Genomic DNA, 22,828 nt, shown 5'->3' on the forward strand with positions numbered 1-22,828 from the left:
TCACTGTATTTCTCATGGACTTGAGTATTTCAAATGGAAAGAGTTTTTAGGGATCATTTGTTCCAAATTCCTTATTTTTGGAATATACCAAGTTCTAATAGGTTTTATACATCCTCTTTCTCTGCCTGGAATGCTTTTCCTCCTGGTATTCATTTGACTTATGAATTAGAGTTTCTCTTCCCCTCAAAGAGGCCTTCCTTGGTTAATCTTTAAAACATAGCAGCCTCATTACTGTATGTCATCTTACTCTGCACTTATTACTGCCTACGCCCAGCTTCTCTGTTGCTCGACTCTCACTCTTTCTGTTTGTGTGTATGTATATAACACACATACGTACACGTTTGTTTATTGTTTCTTTCCCACATTAGATGGTAAGTTCCATGAGATCAGAGATGTTACCTGTTGAGGAAAGAGCTTTTCCTTCAAGAACCTTACAGTGTAATATGGGAAAGTATAAGAAGTATGATAAAATTAGTACAGTGTTACATATATTAACTAAATTCTTTGAAGTACAGAGGGAAGAGTTATCTGTTCTGCTAGGGACTGAGATGTTGCATTTATAAGTAGCCATTTACTACTCAGAGAAAGGGAGAGTGGACAACTCACATGATGAGTAGCAAGTACAGAGTTACAGTAGTAAGGACCATCAGGTAACCTGGTGTGAAAATAGTTTAAAGTGCATAGGAAATCATGATACATAAGGATAGAAGGCTGGTAATAGGTTGTGAAGGACCTTAAATGCCACAGAGTCCAGGTGGATGGTAATTTCTACCCTAAATAGAGAACATGAGAGAAGTATTTTTGGGGCCTTGCTAAGGGGAAGCAGTTATGGTGCCTGTGAGTTTATTTTTGAACCTGTTGAGTTTCAAGTGCCTGTGTACTTCAGATGGAGATGTCCTGTGGGTGGTTGTAATTAGTTTGAAGTTTGGGTTTGGAGGTAACAGAATAAATGTGATAGCTGAAACTATATTGGTAAATGTGATTTTCCATGGAGAATATGTAGAGGGAGAAGAAGCAAGTATTTAAAATGAAATTCAGGACTTCACTAACCTATACATGGAAAGGGTGGTGTGGAGGGACTTCCCAAAGCCATGTCAGGTTCAGTGATTTGCTAGGAGGACTTACAGGACTCAGCATGTAGTCATACTCAGAGCTATGATTTATTTTAGTGAAAGAATGGAAAGTAGAATTCGCAAAGGGAAAAGGCTCATGGGATGAAGTCCAGAGGAAACAAGAAATAAGCTTCCAAAAATCCTCTCCCAGTGGAATCACATGGGGCAAGTTGAAACAACATATGTGAAATGTTGTCTGCCACAGAAGTTCAGTACAGACTCAATTCCCAGGGTTTTTACTAGGAGCTTGTCACATAGGCACCCTTTGCCTAACATGTACCAAAATTCCAGATTCCCAGAAGGAAAGTAGGTGTTCAGCTTATACCATATTGTTTTAGGCACAGTGAGCCATCTCTGTCAATGGGAACTCCCCTGAAATCCAAGTTCCCACTGATTACCCCAAGGTCAAACTTGTAAACAGGACTTTCAAAGGATAGCTGTCTTAAGCCCACTATGTTAATTCTTTTCTGCACAGTGAGGTAGGGGAAAATAAGAAGATACAGCACCTCTATGCTGTCTTTAGGAAGAAAGTTGGTAATATATAGATTTTATTTAGAACTACACAGGTAATCTCCAGTAAAAGAATGACTCCAGTATTATAAGATATGGCAATGAGTTCGCCTTATATGCAAAGGCTTTGGAGCTGAAGACAACAAATTAATAATGGACAAAAGTAGGTTACTAATATGCCTGCCACAATAATTGAACTTCAAACTAGTAAAGCAAACTAAAACTAAAAAAAAAAAAAAAAATCTTAATTAGTATCAGTAGTTTTCTTAAGTAACTAATAGTATTTGAAGTGATCATTTTATAATGATAAATGAAAACAGATTTGTTTAATTGGAAACAATGTTTGTATACCTACATGAACTTTTTAGTGTTGTCAAGTAATATGACACGTTTGTGGTCCGTGGTCCTTTAGAACTGGGAAATTTATAAAGTTATAAGTGCTTAGTGCTTTTGTTTATTCTTTGTTTTAGGATCCTTATCTTGACAAATTTTTTGCTCTGGTCAATGCTCTGGATGAACACATGTTCCCAGTCCGAATTGGGGACATGCGAATCATGGAAAATAACTTAGAAAATGAATTGAAGAGCAGTATTTCAGCACTGAATTCATCCCAGTTGGAACCAGTGGTCCGATTTCTTCATCTTCTGCTAGATAAACTGATACTTTTAGTTATTAGACCTCCTGTCATTGCTGGCCAAATAGGTAATTTACTTTTGTTTGGGGATGAGACGTGAAATTTATAACTTGACATTGCTAAATTTTGTTTTTTTTTTTAAAAAGAAACATGATTTCTATTTGCTATATATAAGGACTGTATTTGATTTGGGGTGGAAGATGTTATTTACTTGTTTATAATGCCAGAAAATGATAACTTTTATTTTGTTTTTATAAAATGTGTTCTATAGGCATATACTCAAATTATGGAAACAAATTTATTTATTTATTTACCAAATATTTATTAAGCACTTACTGTGTACCTGACACTGATAGGCACTGTTCAGGGCATGGTTCCTGACTTTAACATCTCACAGACTAGTTAAGAAAACAGGCAAATGGGTAAATCATGTTGTATTTTACAGGATGTATAATCTACCTACTCTACATTTTCATTCATCTGCTCTCCTCCACTTAATGTAGCTCTTCTTTCCTTCATTTGCATAATCTCTGTATTCTCTTTTTATTTTCTATAATTCTGGAAGGAAAGGTGTTCTTCATTCCCATCATTTTTCAAGGTTTACTCCTTATTTTTTTACCAACAGCTTTCACCCAAATCCTGCAGGGAAGTTGAACTTGAAAGAAATTTCAGCTAACCAGATAGAATTTTTATGTTTGACTAGTGGCACAAAGGAGAGGAGTATTCAATTATTTGAGTTTTTTTAGGGGAGATTTATAAGTAGAAATAATTCCTGGGTTGAGTATTTAAAGATGAATAGGAGTCTGACAGGTAAATATTATTCCAAGGAGATTAAACAGCATGAAACAGCATGTACATAGTACACAGACATAATCAACTCAGAATGAATTTGGGGGAGGAATTGTAAGTAATTAGTTATAAATTGGAAGATTGATTAGAGGTAATATGGAGAGCGGGAGATGAAGTTGGGTCTTCCACACTTTAGGAAATTGGGACTTTTTCTGTAGGGAATAAATAGCCTTTGAAGGATCTGGTCTTAATTAGAGAAGTAACATGACCAAGTTTGACTAGAAAAAGATGGCTGTGCTATGTAGAGATGAGTTAAAAGTGGGAAAACCTACAGGCAGGGAAACAAATTAGGAGTCTTGCAGAATTTCATACAAAAAATGATGAGTTCCTGTTAAAACGTAGGTGGCAATGGGATGGAGAAGAGAGAATGGATTATGAGATCATAGAGTGTACAGTTACAGAAATTATAGAAGAAGAAAGTTTTAAGGAAAAAAAGGTTAGCATTGTTCTTTGTTGTAGATTATATAAGTAAAATAATAGTAATAACAGTAATTGCAAACACTTGCATAGCATTTACTGTGTACCAGGAATGATGCTATGTGCTTTATTTATATTTGAGAGCCAAGATTCAAACTGGTTCCAGAGTCTCTCTCTCATCTAGTATACTTGAGAAATGTCTACTCGTGAAATTACGTCAGTAATTTTAGTCTAAGTGAAGGTAGAAACCAGATTACAGGGAATTAAGAAGCAAATAGATGATAAAATAAATACAAGAAGCTATACTACTGTTTAAGAAGTTAAGGTAGAAGAGAAAGCAGGGTTGAGTAGGGCAAAAGAGTGGAGACATTCATCCTGGTTAACACGGTGAAACCCCGTCTCTACTAAAAATACAAAAAAAAATTAGCCGGGCGCAGTGGCGGGCGCCTGTAGTCCCAGCTACTTGGGGGGCTGAGGCAGGAGAATGGCGTGAACCCAGGAGGCAGAGCTTGCAGTGAGCCGAGATTGCGCCACTGCACTCTGGGCTGGGAGAAAGAGCGAGACCCCGTCTCAAAAAAAAAAAAAAAAAGAGTGGAGACATTTTAGCATGTTTATGTGCTGAGAGAAATCAGCACATAACCATGCTCAAATGGGAGAAGGGAGAAAAATATATGAGGAGAAAAGAGGTTAATTAATGAAGTAATTCTGTGAGACAAGAGTAAAGGTGATAGATAGATCACTCTTACATAGGAGAGGGCACTACTTCCTTTGGAGAGGAGATAAAGTAATTTCAGATTCTGATAAATTTGTAGAAAAATATGAGGACTTTTGGCAGGTGTGGTGGCTCACAACTATAATCTCAGCACTTGGGGAGGCCAAGATGGGAGGATTGCTTGAGGCTAGGAGTTCCAGACCAGCCTGGTCAACATAGCAAGACCCCATCTCTGAAAAAAAAAAAAAAAAAAGGAAAAGAAAAACATTTCATGCTTTATACATTTCTTCTGTGAGGTAGAAGGCAAGATTTGCTAAGGAGGGATTAAGGAGGACCTGAGTTTTGAGAAGGATTCTGGTAACTTGGAGTAGCTACTGTAAGAAAAAGGAAAAGGATTAACCAGAAACACAGGTAGGATCACTTAACTTCACTCAGGTTTCTGTCTCTGGTCTCTTTCCCCTCTAGTTCAGTGTATATATATATAGAGAGAGAGAGAGAGAGAGATTAATCTTACTAAATGACCATTTTATCTGATTATTCTACTTTTGGGAAAACTTAATTGGCCTCATTCTCTCTTCATAATTTCCTGTCTTGGTTAAATAAATTATAGAATCTAAGATCCTATTGCTCAAAGTGGCTGTTCAGTTTACCCATTTATTCAGTGTGCAATTTATCACAATTCTCCAATTTTTGTAAAATTATTGTTACATACTGACTTGAGTGACTGAGTAGGTGTTGCTTAGCCTGGGATTTAAAATGCTGTAGTCTTACCTCAGCCTGTTTTTCTAGCCCCCTCTTTTTTTTTTCCTTCTAATCATTTTACAGATTCACTCATTCCAATCAAGTTGCTTATTCACTATTTTCTTATTATACTGTTAATATTTTCAATAATCTATTTTATTGTTGATATTTTTAATTTTTTTAAACAAAAGTAATATATGCCCTTGTATGCTATTTAGATTTTTGGAGTAATCTTTAAAATGAGAAATTGCTTCTTAAGGTATTACACACAATATATTTTCTTTTTTCTTATGTACTTTGTATTGTTTTACTAAATAACATATCTGTTGAGCATTGTTTTCTTTTTTGACTAATCAAACCCATATAATTTTCATCTTAAATTAGTAAAATGAGTTTTTTCTCATTTTGTTCAGAAAAGTATTTTTGGCTCAGCTAATCCAACGTGCCATTAAAAGTCAATATCAAATAGTAATCATCTTTATATACTTATTGTGTAGTCACTATACTTAAAGTATGTAAAGATGACAAAATATTGATCTTCCTGGAATTTACAGTCTAAAAAAAGTTAAAGCAAAGGTAAATACTTCTTCTTTCTTTAAAGTTAACCTAGGTCAAGCATCTTTTGAAGCCATGGCATCAATTATAAATCGACTTCACAAAAACTTGGAAGGAAATCATGACCAGCATGGCAGAAACAGCCTTCTTGCATCATATATTCATTATGTTTTCCGCCTACCAAATACTTACCCTAATTCATCATCACCAGGTATTTTATTCTTTTTACTATGAAGCTGTCTTTCATAAATTATATGTTCATGTCAGTATTGAGATAATTTTGTAGTCCATACTATGATCCATTTATTCAATGGCAAACATTTATTGAACACCTGCTAAGTACCATTCACTGTGCTAGGTGCGGAAGTTAAAGAGAGAAATAAGTTACATTTTTAGACATCTTTTTTTATAGAGTTTGCTTTAGTTTGAATGAGAGTTCTTGGTTGAGTTAATTTTTGGAAATGAACTTTGAAAATAACTTTGTCTCTGGAAGCATTTTATCATTCCTTGTTAAGATAAGGAATTGCTTGCCCCTGTAATCCCAGCTGTTTAGGAGGCTGAGGTGGGAGGATCTCATGAGCCCAGGAATTTGAGGCCAGAGTGAGCTATGATCCTGCCAGTGCACTCCAGCCTGGGCAACAGAGTGAGATCCTGTCTTTTAAACATAAAAAAGACAAGAAAAATAGAATCTTGTATTTGTCATTCAGAGTGCTGTTGGGCATTAAAGGAGAAATGTGGTGGCTCGGTAGTTTCCTGAAAACCCTTTGAAACCTACAGTGATATAGAAGATTGTTCTCTAGAAAAGTTCTGATCTCTTCATGGTCAGTGAAATAATATAACCTTTCTGAGTATTGGAGACTCGACTTGTTATTGTCTTTTGTGTACCACTGGTGATAGTGGAGGTAATGGTGGGAGATGTCTTAGTGTGAATAATCCTTTAGTTGTTCATTTAACTAACTAATGATTATGTTGTGCGTATCACTTAACCTACTCACATATATGTCTGTATGACAGTAATGATAATGGCAAGTGCCCTTTATCAGCTTTTGGCAATGTTGACATTGATAACGGTGACTAATAATTGTGACATTCGTTATGAAAACTAGACATAATAGTAACCTGATTTTAAGTTTTAGCCCAATTTATTTCTTTACTTAATTGCAAAAAGAAATGCAATTGACATTTATATTCTGGTTTATAATTTCCTATCTTAATTTTTAAAATTATACCACTTAAGGACATGAATGTGTGAGTGATTGTGTAATATCTACAGTACTCCTCCATTTACTGTTTTATTCAGTACACTATTAGAATTCCACAGATTTTGCGAAGCATCTTTTTTTTACATGCTGATCTGAAAGATTGTATGAATTAATTAGGCAACAGGTATGTATTAATATCATTTGCAAATATGACATTCAGAAAGATGAAGATAAATTAACACTATAATTCCTGGATGTTTAATTTTAAAAATAAAAGACAGGTTGGAAGATGATGTTAGGCTTGATTTTAGTCAGACAAAAAGGGAGCCATTGCTTTTTTTTTTTTGAGATGGAGTCTCGCTCTGTCGCCCAGGCTGGAGTGCAGTGGTGCAGTTTTGGCTCACTGCAAGCTCCACTTCCCAGGCTCACACCATTCTCCTGCCTCAGCCTCCCGAGTAGCTGGGACTACAGGCGCCTGCCACCACGCCCGGCTAAGTTTTTGTATTTTTGGTAGAGACGGGGTTTCCCTATGTTAGCCAGGATGGTCTCAGTCTCCTGACCTCGTGATCTGCCCGCCTCGGCCTTCCAAAGAGCTGGGATTACAGGCGTGAGCCACTGCGCCCAGCCCCTTTTGCCTTTTTTTTTTTTTTTTTTTTTTTTTGAGACGGAGTCTCGCTCTGTCATCCAGGCTGGAGTGCGGTGGCGCGATCTCGGCTCACTGAAAGCTCCGCCTTCCGGGTTCACGCCATTCTCCTGCCTCAGCCTCCCGAGTAGCTGGGACTACAGGCGCCCGCCACCACGCCCGGCTAATTTTTTGTATTTTTAGTAGAGACGGGGTTTCACCGTGGTCTCGATCTCCTGACCTCATGATCTGCCCGCCTCGGCCTCCCAAAGTGCTGGGATTACAAGCATGAGCCACCGCGCCCGGCCCGCCTTTGCTTTTTTATATCACTTTGGATCTGAAAATTATCTTTAGTTTTTTGTATGTATATCATAAAGATACTATTTTGTTATTCACATTGTCACTGATGAAGATAGAGAAATAAAACATGCTCTCGTTTAAAAGATGTTAGCAATAATGAAGGTAGAGAAATAAAACATGGTTTAATTTAAGAGATGTTAGCAATAAACTGGCACTCTCTCTAGTGACTGTCAAGGGGCAGAGTAGGAGAGGTGGGAAAAAAGGAAGAGACACCAGCTGGAGCATCTTGAGTCCGAAATACCAACTATACCGAAGTGAAAGGGGTGTGTGTGTGTGTGTGTGCGTGTGTGTGTGTGTTTCCTATTAATTTTGGTTTTTATTGTATGTGTAATATACAATTATAGAAACACTGAAGAGATAATGATTTTATTTATAGTTCGTATGGTTTTATAAACTGCCGTAAAATAGAGTATCTTTGTACAGCAATCATTAGTTCTTGAGTGTTTTTATTTTCTTTCTTTCTAACAAAACATTTCCCAGGGCTTCAAGGAGGCCAAGAGAGGAGGATTGCTTGAGGCCAGGAGTTCAAAACCAGCCTGGGCAACATAGCAAGACCCCGTCTCTACAAAAAAAAGAGAAATTTACCTGGGCATGGTGGTGTGTGCCTGTAGTCCTAGCTACTCAGGAGGCTGAGGTGGGAGTCCAGGAGTCCAAGGTTATAGTGAACTATGGTCTCACTGCTGCACTCCAGTGCTGCCTCTTAATAAAAAAAAAAAAAAAGGCACCTGCCTGTTTAAAAAATATATATATATATGTATATAAAAAAATGCTTTTTATTTAGAAGACCCTGCCTCTTCAGGTGGATCACGAGGTCAAGAGATTGAGACCATCCTGGCCAACATGGTGAAACTTCATCTCGACTAAAAATACAAAAATTAGCTGGGCGTGGTGGCACGTGCCTGTAGTCCCAGCTACTCGGGAGGCTGAGGCAGGAGAATTGCTTGAACCCGGGAGGCAGAGGTTGCAGTGAGTCAAGATCAAGCCACTGCACTCCAGCCTGGCAACAGAGCGAGACTCTGTCTCAAAAAAAAAGTATATTTTTTATTTAGAAACCAAAGCAATTCATGATCTTTGTGGAATTTTCTAAAGTGGCAGAGATTTTTTTCAGATCCTTTCCTGACTAATTTTCTTTAATTATGTGCTATTTCATATGCAACTCTAGGTCCTGGGGGTTTGGGAGGATCAGTGCATTATGCCACAATGGCTAGATCTGCGGTGAGACCTGCAAGCCTTAATTTAAATCGTTCTCGAAGCCTTAGTAATAGCAATCCAGATATATCTGGGACTCCCACATCACCAGATGATGAAGTTCGATCAATCATCGGGAGTAAGGTAAACTGAAGACATGCATCTGTAAATTTGGTTTTTGTTTTGTGAACAAATGAAAAATATCCAGTTGTTGTATTCTGAATTTTGAGATGTGTGTAAGTTAGGAATTAGCAAGGAATTGTACATTTCTGTTCTATCAGTAAACACTGTTTTATTTTTCTGTTAAATATGCTTGCTCTTACAAACTACTCCACTAAAAATTCTAAAATTTGTCTGGGATCACTAGTTGCATATAACTTATTGTTGTCGGTCTGATACTCTATCATGTGAAAAATGGCTAGATTGATTTCATATAGAATTAAAATAAATCTGTGTGACTGATATGTAGAAGAGAGATGTCATCATTGGTTTAAGTCATGAGATCCTCTTCTCCAAAAAATATCCAGAACAGTGATTAAACAATTTTCCATTTTTGTAAACTAGAAAGAGTGATACTCAGTTATTTATAAGGGATACTGCAGAGTAACCTGAGTACTATGGCAGCTGCAAAAAGAGAACGCTTCCCCCCCACACACACACATATATTTCCATGTTTAAGAAAAGAACTGAGGTTTTTTATTGCTATTTTCATTATTGATTATATTTTATTGTAATACAGGTAGTACTTAGCATTATTTATATACTGTATATTTATATACTGCATAGGTCTTCAGTAGAATAAGTTTGATTTTTGGATTTTCAGAAACTTTCCTAAAGAAAAGAAGCTATAGACAGCATTTCCTTAAGGTTCTTTTAAAATGTCTCTTAATTTTTGTAAGATTTACATTAGGATTCATTTAGCATAATTCTAGAGTTATTTCTTTTATGTTTGATAGATTATAAACTCAAGATTTAGAACAAAGAGGCCTATATATATATATATAAAATGATTTTTTGCCTTTTTTCAAGATGTCCTTTAGATGGATCAATGATTTTTAAAATACATATAAAAATATATACAAATATATAAATACAAGGTAATTTCTTAGAAAGCCATTGCAAGATGAGAATTTGTCAGCCTTGTCCTAATCAAGTATTATTTACGTAGTTTTTATGTTGTTTTCTTTTTATTGCAAAATTTTTGATAGCTACCTTCCTATTGAATTATTTAGTCGTAATCACTAATAATGTGTATAATTTTATCTTAAAATTATAAGGAATCTAAAGTTTATTTATAGCTACCCTTCATTTTTTCTTATTTTATTGACCTGGCAGTTCAAGAAACTCTTCTTTAGGTGATCTTGTTTTCCACTCCGCCTCAGTCATGGTCTTCCCTTATATCAAACTTGTTCAACCTGTGGCCTGCAGGCCACATGTGGCCCAGGACAGCTTTGAGTGCAGCTCAGCACAAATTTGTAAACTTTCTTAAAACATTATGAGTTTTTTGGGGATTTTTTTTTTTTTGTAAGCTCATCAGCTGTCATTAATGTTAGTGTATTTTATGTGTGGCCCAAGACAATTCTTCTTCCAGTATGGCCCAGGGAAGCCAAAAGATTGGACACCCCTGCAATCTTGTCATTACCAATAACTTTAATTTTCACAATCTCAATTTCATGTATTTTGTTCTCTGTTATCTCCTGTTTTTCTTGTAGTACCTCAACTTAACAGTTTACCTACTCCTTTGCAATCTCTAATCTTGATCCTCCAACCTTTTTACTGTGCCTCACCCCCTTAATGTTCTCTCTTCTTCCTTAGCCAGCTTAATGTCTATGGGCAATCATTATGATTATTCCCATCAGGCTGGGTGTGGTGGCTCATGCCTGTAATCCCAGTACTTCGGGAGGCCGAGGCGGGCAGATCACCTGAGGTCAGGAGTTCAAAACCAGCCTGGCCAACATGGTGAAACCTCGCCTCCACTAAAAATGCAAAATTTAGCCAGGCATGGTGGCAGATGCCTGTAATCCCAGCTACTCGGGAGGCTGAGATAGGTGAATCACTTGAATCTGGGAGGCAGAGGTTGCAGGGAGCCAAGATCTCACCATTGCACTCCAGCCTGCGAGACAAGAGTGAAACTCTATTTAAAAAAAAAAAAATTACTCCCATTATAATCAAACCTCAGTTCCCTTATCTTTCCCAAACCTGAAACCATAGTTAAACCCAATTGACTGCCTATGCCATGTCAGCATCTGTGCAGCTAAACATGTCTTGAGAAATACTATGGTGATTGGTCTTATTTGAAATAAACCTCAAGAGAGCTCTTAATGCTATTGGGCAATTATACTGTTTTTTTTATCTCCATCACTTTCCTGTTCTCCCAGGAAATGATTTAATTCCTTCTTTCATTACCTCAAACCTCCTAACACCTCTCCCCTCATTCCTTTTCTCATTTTATCTCCCATTTCATTGAGACAACTGAAACCATCAGAAGAAAACTTTGATAAACTTTTACTATCCTATCTAGCTACCTATTACCATCTACTATCTACTGCCTAATACTCTTCTGTATTAAAAATGAATAGATGAGCTATTTATTTTTCTAAATTAATTTCTTTCACTCAAGCTCTCATCTGGTCTCACCTGCTCAAGATCTACACTCCACCAGTTTTTCCATATCTCTTCCACATCATCAGTTTCTCCCTAAATACTGAATCATTCCCATTCACATACAGGCATGCTGTTGTTTTTCTCATTTTGAAAAAATAATTCTTCTCATTTGAAAGCAATCTAAGTGTCCATCAACAGATGACTGGATAAACAAAATGTGGTACATATATACAATGGCGTACTATTCACCCATAAAAAAGAATGAGATCCTGTCATTTGCAACAACAAGGTTGGAAATGGAGATCATTATATTAAGTGAAATAAGCCAGGCACAGAAAGACAAGCTTCACATGTTCTCACTTATTTGTAGAAGGTAAAAATTAAAACAACTGAACTCATGGAGATGGAAAGTAGAATGATAGTTACCAAAGACTGGGAAGGGGCAGTGGGTGTTGGGAGGGAAATGGAGATAGTTAATGGGTACAGAAAAATAATTAGAGTGCATAAGATCTAGTATTTGATAGCAAAACAGGATGATTTGTACAATTAAATAGGTAAATATTGTTTATTATTTAGTTATTTAAAAATAACTAGAAGTGTATAATTTGATTCTTTGTATCACAAAGGATAAATGCTTGGGGTGATGGATACCCCGCTCATCCTGATGTGATTAGTACACATGATACACCTTTATCAAAATATCTCATGTAAACCATAAATACATATGTCTACTATGTACCCACAAAAATTAAATAAAAATAAAAATTATAGTAATTATTCTCTAGTATTTCAACTGCTACCTTACTTGCTATTTCTCTGCTACCTTTCATAGTAGAATTCCTTAAGAATTTTCTTTACTTGCTATCTGCGGTTCTTTTACTTCTGTCATCTCTACTTCAGTCAAATATTCCTCCCATTTTCCACCAAAACTGTCCTTGTTAATGTCACCAGCACCCTTCATGTTGCTAAATCTAGTGGTTAATTTTCAGAACTCAGCTTATTTTACCTACCAGCAGCTTTTCACACAGTTAAGTTTTTTTTTCCTATGTGATTTATTCTATTTATTTGGCTTCCAGGGTACTACATTCTGTTGGTTTCCCTCTTGGTTTACTGATTATACCTTTTCAGTCTTTGTGGATTCTTCCTTTTCTGATCTCTTTATCTGGATGTGTTTCAGGCCTCTGTCCTTATTTCTCTTCTCTTGTCTTCTCTCTGCACTCTACCTTGGTGAGCTTATCAGGTTCCATGGCTTTAAATACCACATAAATATTATGCTAACGATTCCCAAAATTGTATTTCCAGTACAGACCTCTCTCTAGAGTTCTAAACTTAACTGCTTTTTCTAAATAGTTTTGTTCAGATTTGGATATATATGAAAGGTAGAGACACTTCTTTCCATCTCCATTACTACCATCTTGGTCTGAGCAACCATCATCTCTCCCAGAACTAATGTACTAGCTTTAAAGATGGTTTCCCTACTTCTACCCTATGCTCTGTTCACAACATAGCAACCAGAATGTTGCTTTAAAGACTTAAGACATGGCCGGGCCCGGGCGCGGTGGCTCAAGCCTGTAATCCCTGCACTTTGGGAGGCCGAGGCGGGTGGATCACGAGGTCAGGAGATCGAGACCATCCTGGCTAACATGGTGAAACCCCATCTCTACTAAAAAATACAAAAAATTAGCCGGGCGTGGTGGCGGGCGCCTGTAGTCCCAGCTACTCGGAGAGGCTGAGGCAGGAGAACGGCGTGAACCCGGGAGGCAGAGGTTGCGGTGAGCCAAGATCGCGCCATTGCACTCCAGCCTGGACAACAGAGCTAGACTCTGTCTCAAAAAAAAAAAAAAAAAAAAAGACTTAAGACACACACAAAAATTAAGTCATTATGTCATTCTTCTGAGCACAATCTTCTAATGACTTATTCTCTCAGTCCTTTAAGTCTTTACTCTGAAGGCCACCTTCTCAGTGAGGTTGACTCTGATTATCTTATTTAAATGTATAACCAGTGGCTGTGTCCTCAGCCTTCTAATCCCCTTATTCTGTTTTTTGTCTTTTTTTTTTTGTATGACATTTACTACCTTTTAATGTAGCATATGAATAAATTATTTTTGTGTTGATTTTTTTTTTTTTTTTTTAGTGTTTATCTCCCTTTAACAGAGTGTAAGCTTCATCGTGGCAGGGAATATTTGTTCCAAGGCACCTGTAATGTCTAACTTATTCAAGGTGCTCAGTAGATGTTTATCCAGTGAAGAAATGTTAGTATGAGTAAACACCGCAGAACTAGATCACTTGTTTAAGAACAGAATTATGCTTTTGTTTGCCCTCTTACTATTGGGATTAATTATGTATTTAAAGATCTGCAGAGATTTGACTTTATGAAAGTTTTGGTTATATTTTATTCCCTAGTATAAAATACAGAACTCCTAAAATTTAAGAATATTTATATAACCTGAACAGGCTTTTATTACTCCTGTGGCTGTAATGTAAATGTGAAAATATTTGTGAGACTTCTTCATACTTATATTGCCAAAACTAGCTGTGCTTTCTTAATTCTAGCAATAGTCTTTCAACATTCAGTTATGTAAATACATGGTTGCATCAGGTCTGAACTTTATTCCTTTTAATCAAATGCCAGTGGAATTTTGCATTGATATGTTTCTTTCTCATGTATCATCTATTTTTTTTTTATTTCTCAAACACTGAGAGCTTACTGTGTGCTAGGCACTATGCTGAGGACTTGTGGATATGAAGCAAAATCTTTGTAATGTAACACAAATGTTGATGTCACATCAAATACAGTATGGGCCTTGCTCAAGGATCTTATCTATATGTAAGGGAAAAAATCAATAGTGATAGTGGGATTTGGCAAAAAAAACCTCACACTTACATACACTTGGGCACACATTTGGTTAATCTGTTCCATGTTTGTTGGAAATCAGTAAACAGAAAGTTATTATATTAAATATAAGTGATAAGTTTGCTTAAATATGGGCTGTTTGATATAATTCTTAGCTTTATAACACCTGAATTTTGGAATTTACTTGCTTTGCCAAATAACTGGCCACAAGTTTTCTTTAAATAGTTAGCTTTGGCTAGTGTAATTATAACTCTTCGGAACATCAGTATTGTGTATATAAATACAATTCATAGCACAAAGAGATTTTTTTATTCTCATATTAGTGATTATCATATATTGTAGTTTTAAAGGAAATTATTAAACAGTAAGTTAAGTGAATTTAAGAGTACAGCAAAGTCCTTATTCTTTTTGTGGAAATTTATGAGAGAAAAGAGGACAGTTACAATTTTGCAAAAATCAAATGCTCATGTTTTGTTATTTTTGTAACATGAGTAGTGACTGTAAAAATTGAATATGGTAGGAAGAACTTTACACTTTTATACAAAAAAGACATAATTTTGGGCTTGGACATAATTTTGGAGACTAATGAAAACTTTATTTCAACTTCTCTGAAAAACATAAGCCTTTTGGTTTGCTTTTATTTGAAATATTGTAATGGGATTCTGAGAAGGCGGATATTTTATTTTAAACAAATCTGATTGCATAATTTTACTAGTATTTTGATATTGTCTAATTTACTTTGATAGAAAGCATTCTAAGAAAAATATGTATGGGAAATTTTTATAAAACTGTTTTTGAGAGTTTACTATATCCAAGGAATTGAACTTAGTAATTTGCTTCCATTATTTAATTTGATTCTTACCATATGAAGGGAGACACTCTCATCGTTTTTATTTTATAGATAAGAAACTGAAAAAGAAATTAAGTAATTTATCTTAGATTTTACAGCTAGTAAGCAGGAGAGCCTGGATTGGAACCTTAACTCCCATATTAGACAATCACTGTCAAAAATGATGAGAAATGGGTGATTATTGTACCGTCATTTCAACTTCTCTATATATTTGGGAAAGAATGAAAAAAGGTGGAGGAAATATTCTCCTAAAATCTAAGCCCTTGAGGGTTGCAGTTTTTCTTTCTTTTCTTTTTAAAAACTTCTCTTGAAGTATTTAAAAAAATACTGATGTCTGGGCCGCACTCACAGCAATTCTGATTTAATCGTTTTAAGGTAGGGCGCTGCACATTTGTTAGTTACTGTTGTTGTTAAGCTTCCCAAATGACACTAATATCTAGACAGAGTTGATTACAGTTGTTCCAACTCTTCACTTTTACTTGTCTTTCCTTTGGTGGTTTCTGGTTTGGGTCTGTACTCATGCCCTGATATATTTACATCAGCTTGTCTTTGATTATCTTTGCTATTCTTACCCTAATAATTCTTTAAAAATCTTTTACAACTTGCTCCAGTTCCAATTATTAGATTCTGAAGTCCCCAGTCCAAATTACTGAATCAAATTTATAGAGATAGAGCCCAGGATCTGAATTTTATAAAGCTTCTCAAGTGATTCTGACCATCAGTCAGTTTTAGGAAATAGAAGAAAAGCCTCTGTTTCCTTCACCTGGAATCACAGTAACCCCTTTCAGACAGAGATAAACATAAATTCATTTCTGGACGTATACTTTAGTAGCGTCTTAAAGAAATTTTAAATTAATGAAGATGATGATGAAGATATAATTCCTATAGACAGCCCCAGCATAATGTTTTTCCTTATAATATTTATTAATAAATAGTAGCCCATTATTATTACAAGCGCAGCTCCAAATCCATTATTAGGAAGGAGTAAATATTAGGTATCATTTTTTTTCTTAAGTTTTTACTTTATTTCTCCTGTCTGTCCCTAAAAGAGAGTGAAGGTGGTAGCAAGCTCAAATAGAATTGTGGAGTATCACTGCATAGTAGTTTTCAGTTGATGAGAGATAGAATGAAATTAAAGTTTATAACAAAGAATGGAGTGTTTTTCTTCCATTTTTTCCTTTAAACCTCAGTTAGATACAGAGGAAATTATCTGTTGCTAACTTGTACTATCTTTAAAGAAAGTTTGGGGGTGTGGTGCTGTGGGAACATTAGTTATTGGTACTTCAAGAGTATTCCTTTACATAAAGAAAAATTACCTTTAAATACTATACTTAATGGTCTTGGTGATTTTTTTTTAAAATTGTGTTATATAATAAGGTAATTTTGATGAACTAATACTCTATAGGTGCCTACAAATTTTGATTGCTTTAACAGTACTAATTAAAAACATGTTTGCATTAGAAGATCTGAATTTCTTTAAGAATAATTTATAGCATGCAACATGTAATATTTCTTTCCTTTCAAACTGCTTTCTATTATATGCTTAGGGTTTAGATCGCTCCAATTCCTGGGTTAACACTGGTGGTCCAAAAGCTGCCCCATGGGGATCCAACCCCAGTCCAAGTGCAGAATCAACACAGGTGGTGTTTATATTAGAGGTTTCTTTATTGGCTGCTGATGTTTCCCTTTAGAACATTACTTTTTAGTATATACTATGATTTCAGTGGCTTGCTTTTTTTAATCATTAAAAAGTGTGTATTTTTGTTTACTTAGCACATTTTCCAACTACTATGCATGAATACCACCAATTGCACCAGTAATGTTCTTCTTTCCTATTTCCTATCTCTGTCTTCTTTCTTCCTTACACACCCTATCAATATTTCAGTGCCTGCTGCTTATGCAATTGATGGCTTTTATAACAGTTTCTTCTTTAGGTGTAGCACATCTTTAATAGCAATTTTAAAATTTTTTATGTGGAGGAAAAAAACCCAACAGTTTTCTATTTGCTTTTGGTTTAAAGTGTAACTATTGTATCATTTTCATTTAACATTTACTATCTTGTTATTTTCTTCCTAATCACCGAATAGAAAGACTGGCAATAAGTTGAAATTAAATGTGAACAGTGTATGATCCCCGTGCTATAAGACTCAATACCAGAAGCAAAAATCCATTTTAATTTGTACTGTGTTGCAAAGTATGAAATGTTATATCTTAGCTGAATTAGGTTTTGCTTACTTAAGACTAGTTGCTTGATAGCTAATACTGCATGATATCTCAAAATATACTTCTCATCTGTGTTGGCTTTGGAGGGAAATCCTGTTCTTAAATTTTTAATTCCATTTCTAATATTGTAAATGATTTATATTTGACTTAGTATATGACAAACCTGAATAGTAGTTTTTGATAATAACGAAAAAGTGAAAGAAATTATTCTAAACTTTTCTTTATTTAATATAAAGTTACTGATTTCTTTTTTGGTCTGAGACCAGTTGAGAAGTATGTTTTTACTTTTTATATATTTTTACTAGATATGTGCATGTATATAGATCACACAGATAAAAGTTTCATTCTTTGCAACACTCTGAATATTATATAATCATTGAAATACTCATGTTTTTTTAAAGACCAAAAATATATAGAAGCCATTTTGATACTACTTATGCATTGTCATTAAAGCAGCTTAACATGGTGAAAATGAAATGAGCAATAAAATAGATGGTTTTTGAAACCATAATGAAACTGTGTTTTAAACTTGTACATAATCCATCAGCTGCAAAGTCATCCACTGCAAACGTTAATGTTATCTCGTCATTCATTCATCTTCACTCCATAGGCTATGGATCGAAGTTGTAATCGTATGTCTTCGCACACAGAGACGTCAAGTTTCTTACAAACATTAACGGGACGCTTACCAACTAAAAAGGTAGATTCATATGAAGACAATTCATAGAGGGGGAAAATAGTTTCACCAGTTAAATAGATGTAAGATTTCTTTACATAACCAGTATGAGATACTTACAGTAATTGCATTGTGCTTAAAAATATATCTGAGCAAGCATTGCTTGTCTGATGCCTTTTGGGGCATACCTTGTCAATGTATACTTTTTTAACATTATGATAATGTTTATATCTTTGGGATTGACTATTTTTAGAATTTAGTGAATTCAAATTTGATCATCAAATTTTAGTACCATAAAAATGTATCAGCTCTTAATTCTATTTCTGTAACTGCTTCTGTTTTGTGTTTTAAATCTCCAGGGAAAGGAAGATGAGTTAGAAAAATTGTCACTCTTAGTAAGATATGTTGATTTGCTTCCCTTATGCACAGTTTTGTTAGTCCTTCATATTAATATACACTACTTTGCAAGTGCTTTGTGTGCATATCCATTATAAGGCAGAAATCTTCTGCAATTTTTTTTTAAAAAGACCTTACCTGAAAACTTGAAAATTAATGGCTCGTAGCAAAGTTTAAATTTTAAAACGTATTTCCTAAATTGTACCAGCAAAGTTCATGCATGTATTTGCATATGTTTAAAAATGTACTTAAGAAACAAACAAAATATTACTGTACTGTAAGTTTTTAGTCTAGTTTCTGTTTGCAGGTACAATTTAGGAGGCTATCTTCTACCTGTCCTTTTAAAATTACATTTTACTGCAAGATAACATGTAATTTTTTCAGCTGTTCCGCATACCACTGTCTTACATGCATAAATAGCCGTTTCGTTAATGGGTGTCTTCAGTGCATCATTGAATGGTTCACGTGCCTTATTTTGCTTATTCTCATTATATCTTCATTTGTATTTGCATTATTATTTGGTTTATGTTATCAGCAGATTTGACTTTGATAATAACTTTGGATTTACTTCTGGATAGCTTTTTCATGAGGAGCTGGCTTTGCAGTGGGTTGTTTGCAGTGGCAGCGTTCGGGAATCAGCTTTGCAACAAGCCTGGTTCTTTTTTGAATTAATGGTGAGCAAAAACTGAGCACGTTCTTTAATATTTTTTCTCTTAGTGAACAATTTTATGCTAGCTCATTTGTTACCTTAGAAATCTTTCTCTGTTGCACATCTTACGCTTTTCCATGTGCCTCTAAGACAAAATTACATGTGTTACATCTCTAAATAAACACTGTGGACACTCAACACAGTTTAGGTGGAATTATAAAGAGTGAGGCTCATTTTAACTCTTATTTTCTCAGGGATGTTTGCATAAGCTGGCTATATTTTCAAAGGAAACTTGTGATACATTCTTTGCTGGTCATTATACGTGAAGTGTATAATGACAGTATTGTAGATTTTATACCAAAGACAGAGCTTTATAGATACCCACTGCTATTATTATGGCTAGTAAACTCTTAGGGAAATGCCAGTTACAATCAATAAAAAAAACAGCAGTACTGGCTGGGTGCAGTGGCTCACACCTATAATCGCAGCACTTTAGAAGGCCGAGGCAGGAGGATCACTTGAGATCAGGAGTTTGAGACCAGCCTGGGCAACATAGCAAGAGCCCATATCTACCAAAAAAAATTTTTTTTTAATTAGCTAAACCTGGTGTCACAAACCTGTAGTTCCATCTATTTGGAAGGCTGAGGAGGGAGGCTTGCTTGAGCCCAGAATTTCAAGGCTGCAGTCAGCTGTGATCACCACTGCACTCCACATGGATAACAGAGCAAGATCCTGTCTCTTTAAATTTTTTTAAGTACTTTTTGCTTAATCAAATAAGTGATACTTTTAAAATGAGTGAATTAATATTTTAATTAATAAATTCATATATATGAACAGTTGACCCTTGAACAACATGAGGTTTAGGGGAACCGACTCCCCCACACAGTCAAAATCTGCATATAACTTCTGACTTACCTAAAACTTAACTACTAATAGCCTACTGCTGACCAGATGCCTTACTGGTAACATAATCATATTTTGTATGTTATTCGTATTATATACTGTGTTCTTAGAATAAGCTAGTGAAAAGAAAATGTTATTAAGAAAATTATAAGGAAGTTAAAATATATTTGCTCTTCATTAATTGGAAGTGGATCATCATAAATGTCTCCATCCTCATTGTCTTCACATTGAATAGGCTGAAGAGGAGGGGTTGGTTTTGCTGTCTCAGGAGTGGCAGAGGTGGGAGAAAACTCACATATAAGTGGACTCATGCAGTTCAAACCCATGCTGTTCAAGGGTCACCTGTACATATAAACTTGTATATGTAAACACACACATATGTAAACAAAGGCAACAAACATTTATCAAGTGGGCACAATATGCTAGTACTGCCCTGTGGCCTAGGTATTACTAAGGCACAGAGAAGTTAACTAACTTGTCTTAGTATGCACAGCTTGTAGGTTGCAGGACTGTAATTAAAACTCAGGCATTTCAGCACTTGGGACCGTCGTCTTCACCTTCGTCTTCAGCCTCTATAAAGCTGAAATCGCTGAAACTTTTTCTTCCAAAAAAGAAGTATGTAAAAAAATATAAAACAAAACAACAAAAAAGAGAAAAGGATCTTCCAGAGTATGTCATAGGGTGGTCCTCAGCATTGAATGTTACCTATATTATGGGTAAGAAAACATTTCTTCTAGAGATTTAATAATCTACAGAAAAAACAAATCAGGGACTATATATAAGTGACAACTCATTTTTTTCCTAGAAAATAAACCTTAACTTTGTAATTCATGTACATCTCTGCTTCTCTTGTAAGGTAAAAATTGTAATTTTGAGTGTTTTTTAGTAGTCTTACATATATGTTCAGGTTTCTAAAATACAAAATAGTCAAAAGACTGCAATTTAAAACTTGGCCATGCTCTATATTAAGTTTAGGACTTTAGCTTCAATTTCCCTGAATTTAAAGTTTAAAATTCTTTGTTACCATTACCACAGTGTTATAATAAAGAATCTGCACAATATTCAATACAAATACAATGTAGTCCTCATATTTATTGTATTCCCACTATATGCCATCGTCTGTGTATTAGCTACTGAGGACACTATAGTGAAGACAGGGTTTCTAACCTTTCAAAGCTTAGAATTTGGGAGCTTTGGAATGGCAAAATTATTGAGTCTTGGAAAAATTTAATTAAACTTTTTTTGGGTGGATGTGATAGATTACATGCCTGTAATCCCAACATTTTGAGAGGCCGAGGCAGAAGAAACACTTGAGGCCAGGAGTTTGAGACCAGCCTGGGCAACATAGCCAGACCCTGTCTCTATAAAATTTTTAAAATTAGCTGGGCATGGTAGTGTGCACCTGTAGTCCTAGCTACTCAGGAGGCTGAGGCAGGCAAATCACTTGAGCCCAGGAGTTGGAGGCTGCAGTGAACTGTGATCATGCCACTGTACTCCAGCCTGTGTGACAGAGTGAGACCCTGTTTCTTTATTTAAAAAAAAAAAAAAACAATTTAAAGGTTGAAATTTTTTTTTGTTGACATACACAGAATTTTTTTGTCCTGTTGTTAGCCAGCATAATTTTCTGAAGGTAATATGGTCATGTTTTTTTTTTTAAGCAAATACGAAACATCATAGGGAACTTTAAAAAATATTTGAGAAGCTAAAAATACTTCAGTCATCTGTTAAATTACATGCCATATTTTAAAAATAGTCCAAGTGTTTAGAGTTGTTGTAATTGTTAAATATATTCATAGGAAATTAATAATTTATATCTTTTTTTCAGGTAAAGAGCATGGTGCACCATGTATACTTTAATGATAAACTTGATGCTCCAAGGAAAAGTCGTTTTCCAGAACGTTTCATGGATGACATTGCAGCTCTTGTCAGCACGATTGCTAGTGATATAGTTTCACGATTTCAGAAGGTAATGATAACTTTTTCCCCACTTAGCTCTCTTTCAAGCTCAGATTAAGCTATCATACTTTAATTTGTTTTTGTTTTATATTCTGTTTCACAGGACACAGAAATGGTTGAGAGACTCAATACAAGCCTTGCATTCTTTCTCAATGATCTGTTGTCTGTTATGGACAGAGGATTTGTTTTTAGCCTTATAAAGTCCTGCTATAAACAGGTAATACATAGTTCAGAATAATTAGTAATCAACTAATTTAAATACTATGTTAGTTCTTTTCAAAGTTAGAGCTAAGAGGCCTTAAGAGCACATTTATATACTGATGTTAAAACAAAAAGTAGCCAAAGCAGCATATTTTTGTTAGCAAGGCAAAAGTAAATTACACTTGTTTTATCAGGACACAAGGACTGTGGCAAGCTGTTATCAGTACAGCCAGTATTTCCTTGAGTTATACAGGCCTACTCATGACTCTTTAATTCTCATTCTGGATCATACCATCAAGTCAGTAGTCACGTAAAGCAGTCTCAAGATGTCATGCAAGTGGAGCATTTATACCGAGTGGACTTTTGTATCTTGAGTGATTTTTAAAGCAACTTCATTTTGCTGGGTATTCCTCCTAATCCAGCCCTGGACATTGTAGAGTTTGGAATTATGGACAGATGTTTACCCATTTGCCAAATGTTGTTCATTATCTTGACTTTACAAAATTAAAAGCATCCTGGAACTTTTCCACACATAGCTGATTTTGTTTTAAAATTTTTATCAACTGATTAGTGAAGTCTGCCTTCTAGAAAACATTAGTTATTGGTTCTGCTGG

General features: G+C 35.2%; 1 protein-coding gene across 9 annotated transcripts in view; it reads left to right on the forward strand.

Moving 5' to 3' along the window:
* Positions 1-22,828, forward strand: part of DOCK7 (dedicator of cytokinesis 7) — a 235,837-nt gene that overhangs the window by 125,947 nt on the left and 87,062 nt on the right. For 4 of the 9 annotated variants that reach the window (XM_032136378.2, XM_032136379.2, XM_032136380.2 and 1 more), the window contains exons 20-26: positions 2,093-2,324; positions 5,577-5,741; positions 8,877-9,046; positions 18,044-18,133; positions 19,084-19,179; positions 21,883-22,023; positions 22,117-22,230. In XM_032136378.2, the coding sequence (XP_031992269.1) occupies positions 2,093-2,324; positions 5,577-5,741; positions 8,877-9,046; positions 18,044-18,133; positions 19,084-19,179; positions 21,883-22,023; positions 22,117-22,230 (1,008 nt within the window). Of the gene's footprint in view, positions 1-2,092; positions 2,325-5,576; positions 5,742-8,876; positions 9,047-16,757; positions 16,851-18,043; positions 18,134-18,468; positions 18,505-19,083; positions 19,180-21,882; positions 22,024-22,116; positions 22,231-22,828 lie in introns of all 9 variants that reach the window. The other 5 variants (XM_032136374.2, XM_032136376.2, XM_032136377.2 and 2 more) reach the window with 2 other exon arrangements.

Source organism: Hylobates moloch, unplaced genomic scaffold (genome assembly GCF_009828535.3).
Source record: "Hylobates moloch isolate HMO894 unplaced genomic scaffold, HMol_V3 SCAFFOLD_18, whole genome shotgun sequence".
Taxonomy (NCBI): Eukaryota; Metazoa; Chordata; class Mammalia; order Primates; family Hylobatidae; genus Hylobates; species Hylobates moloch.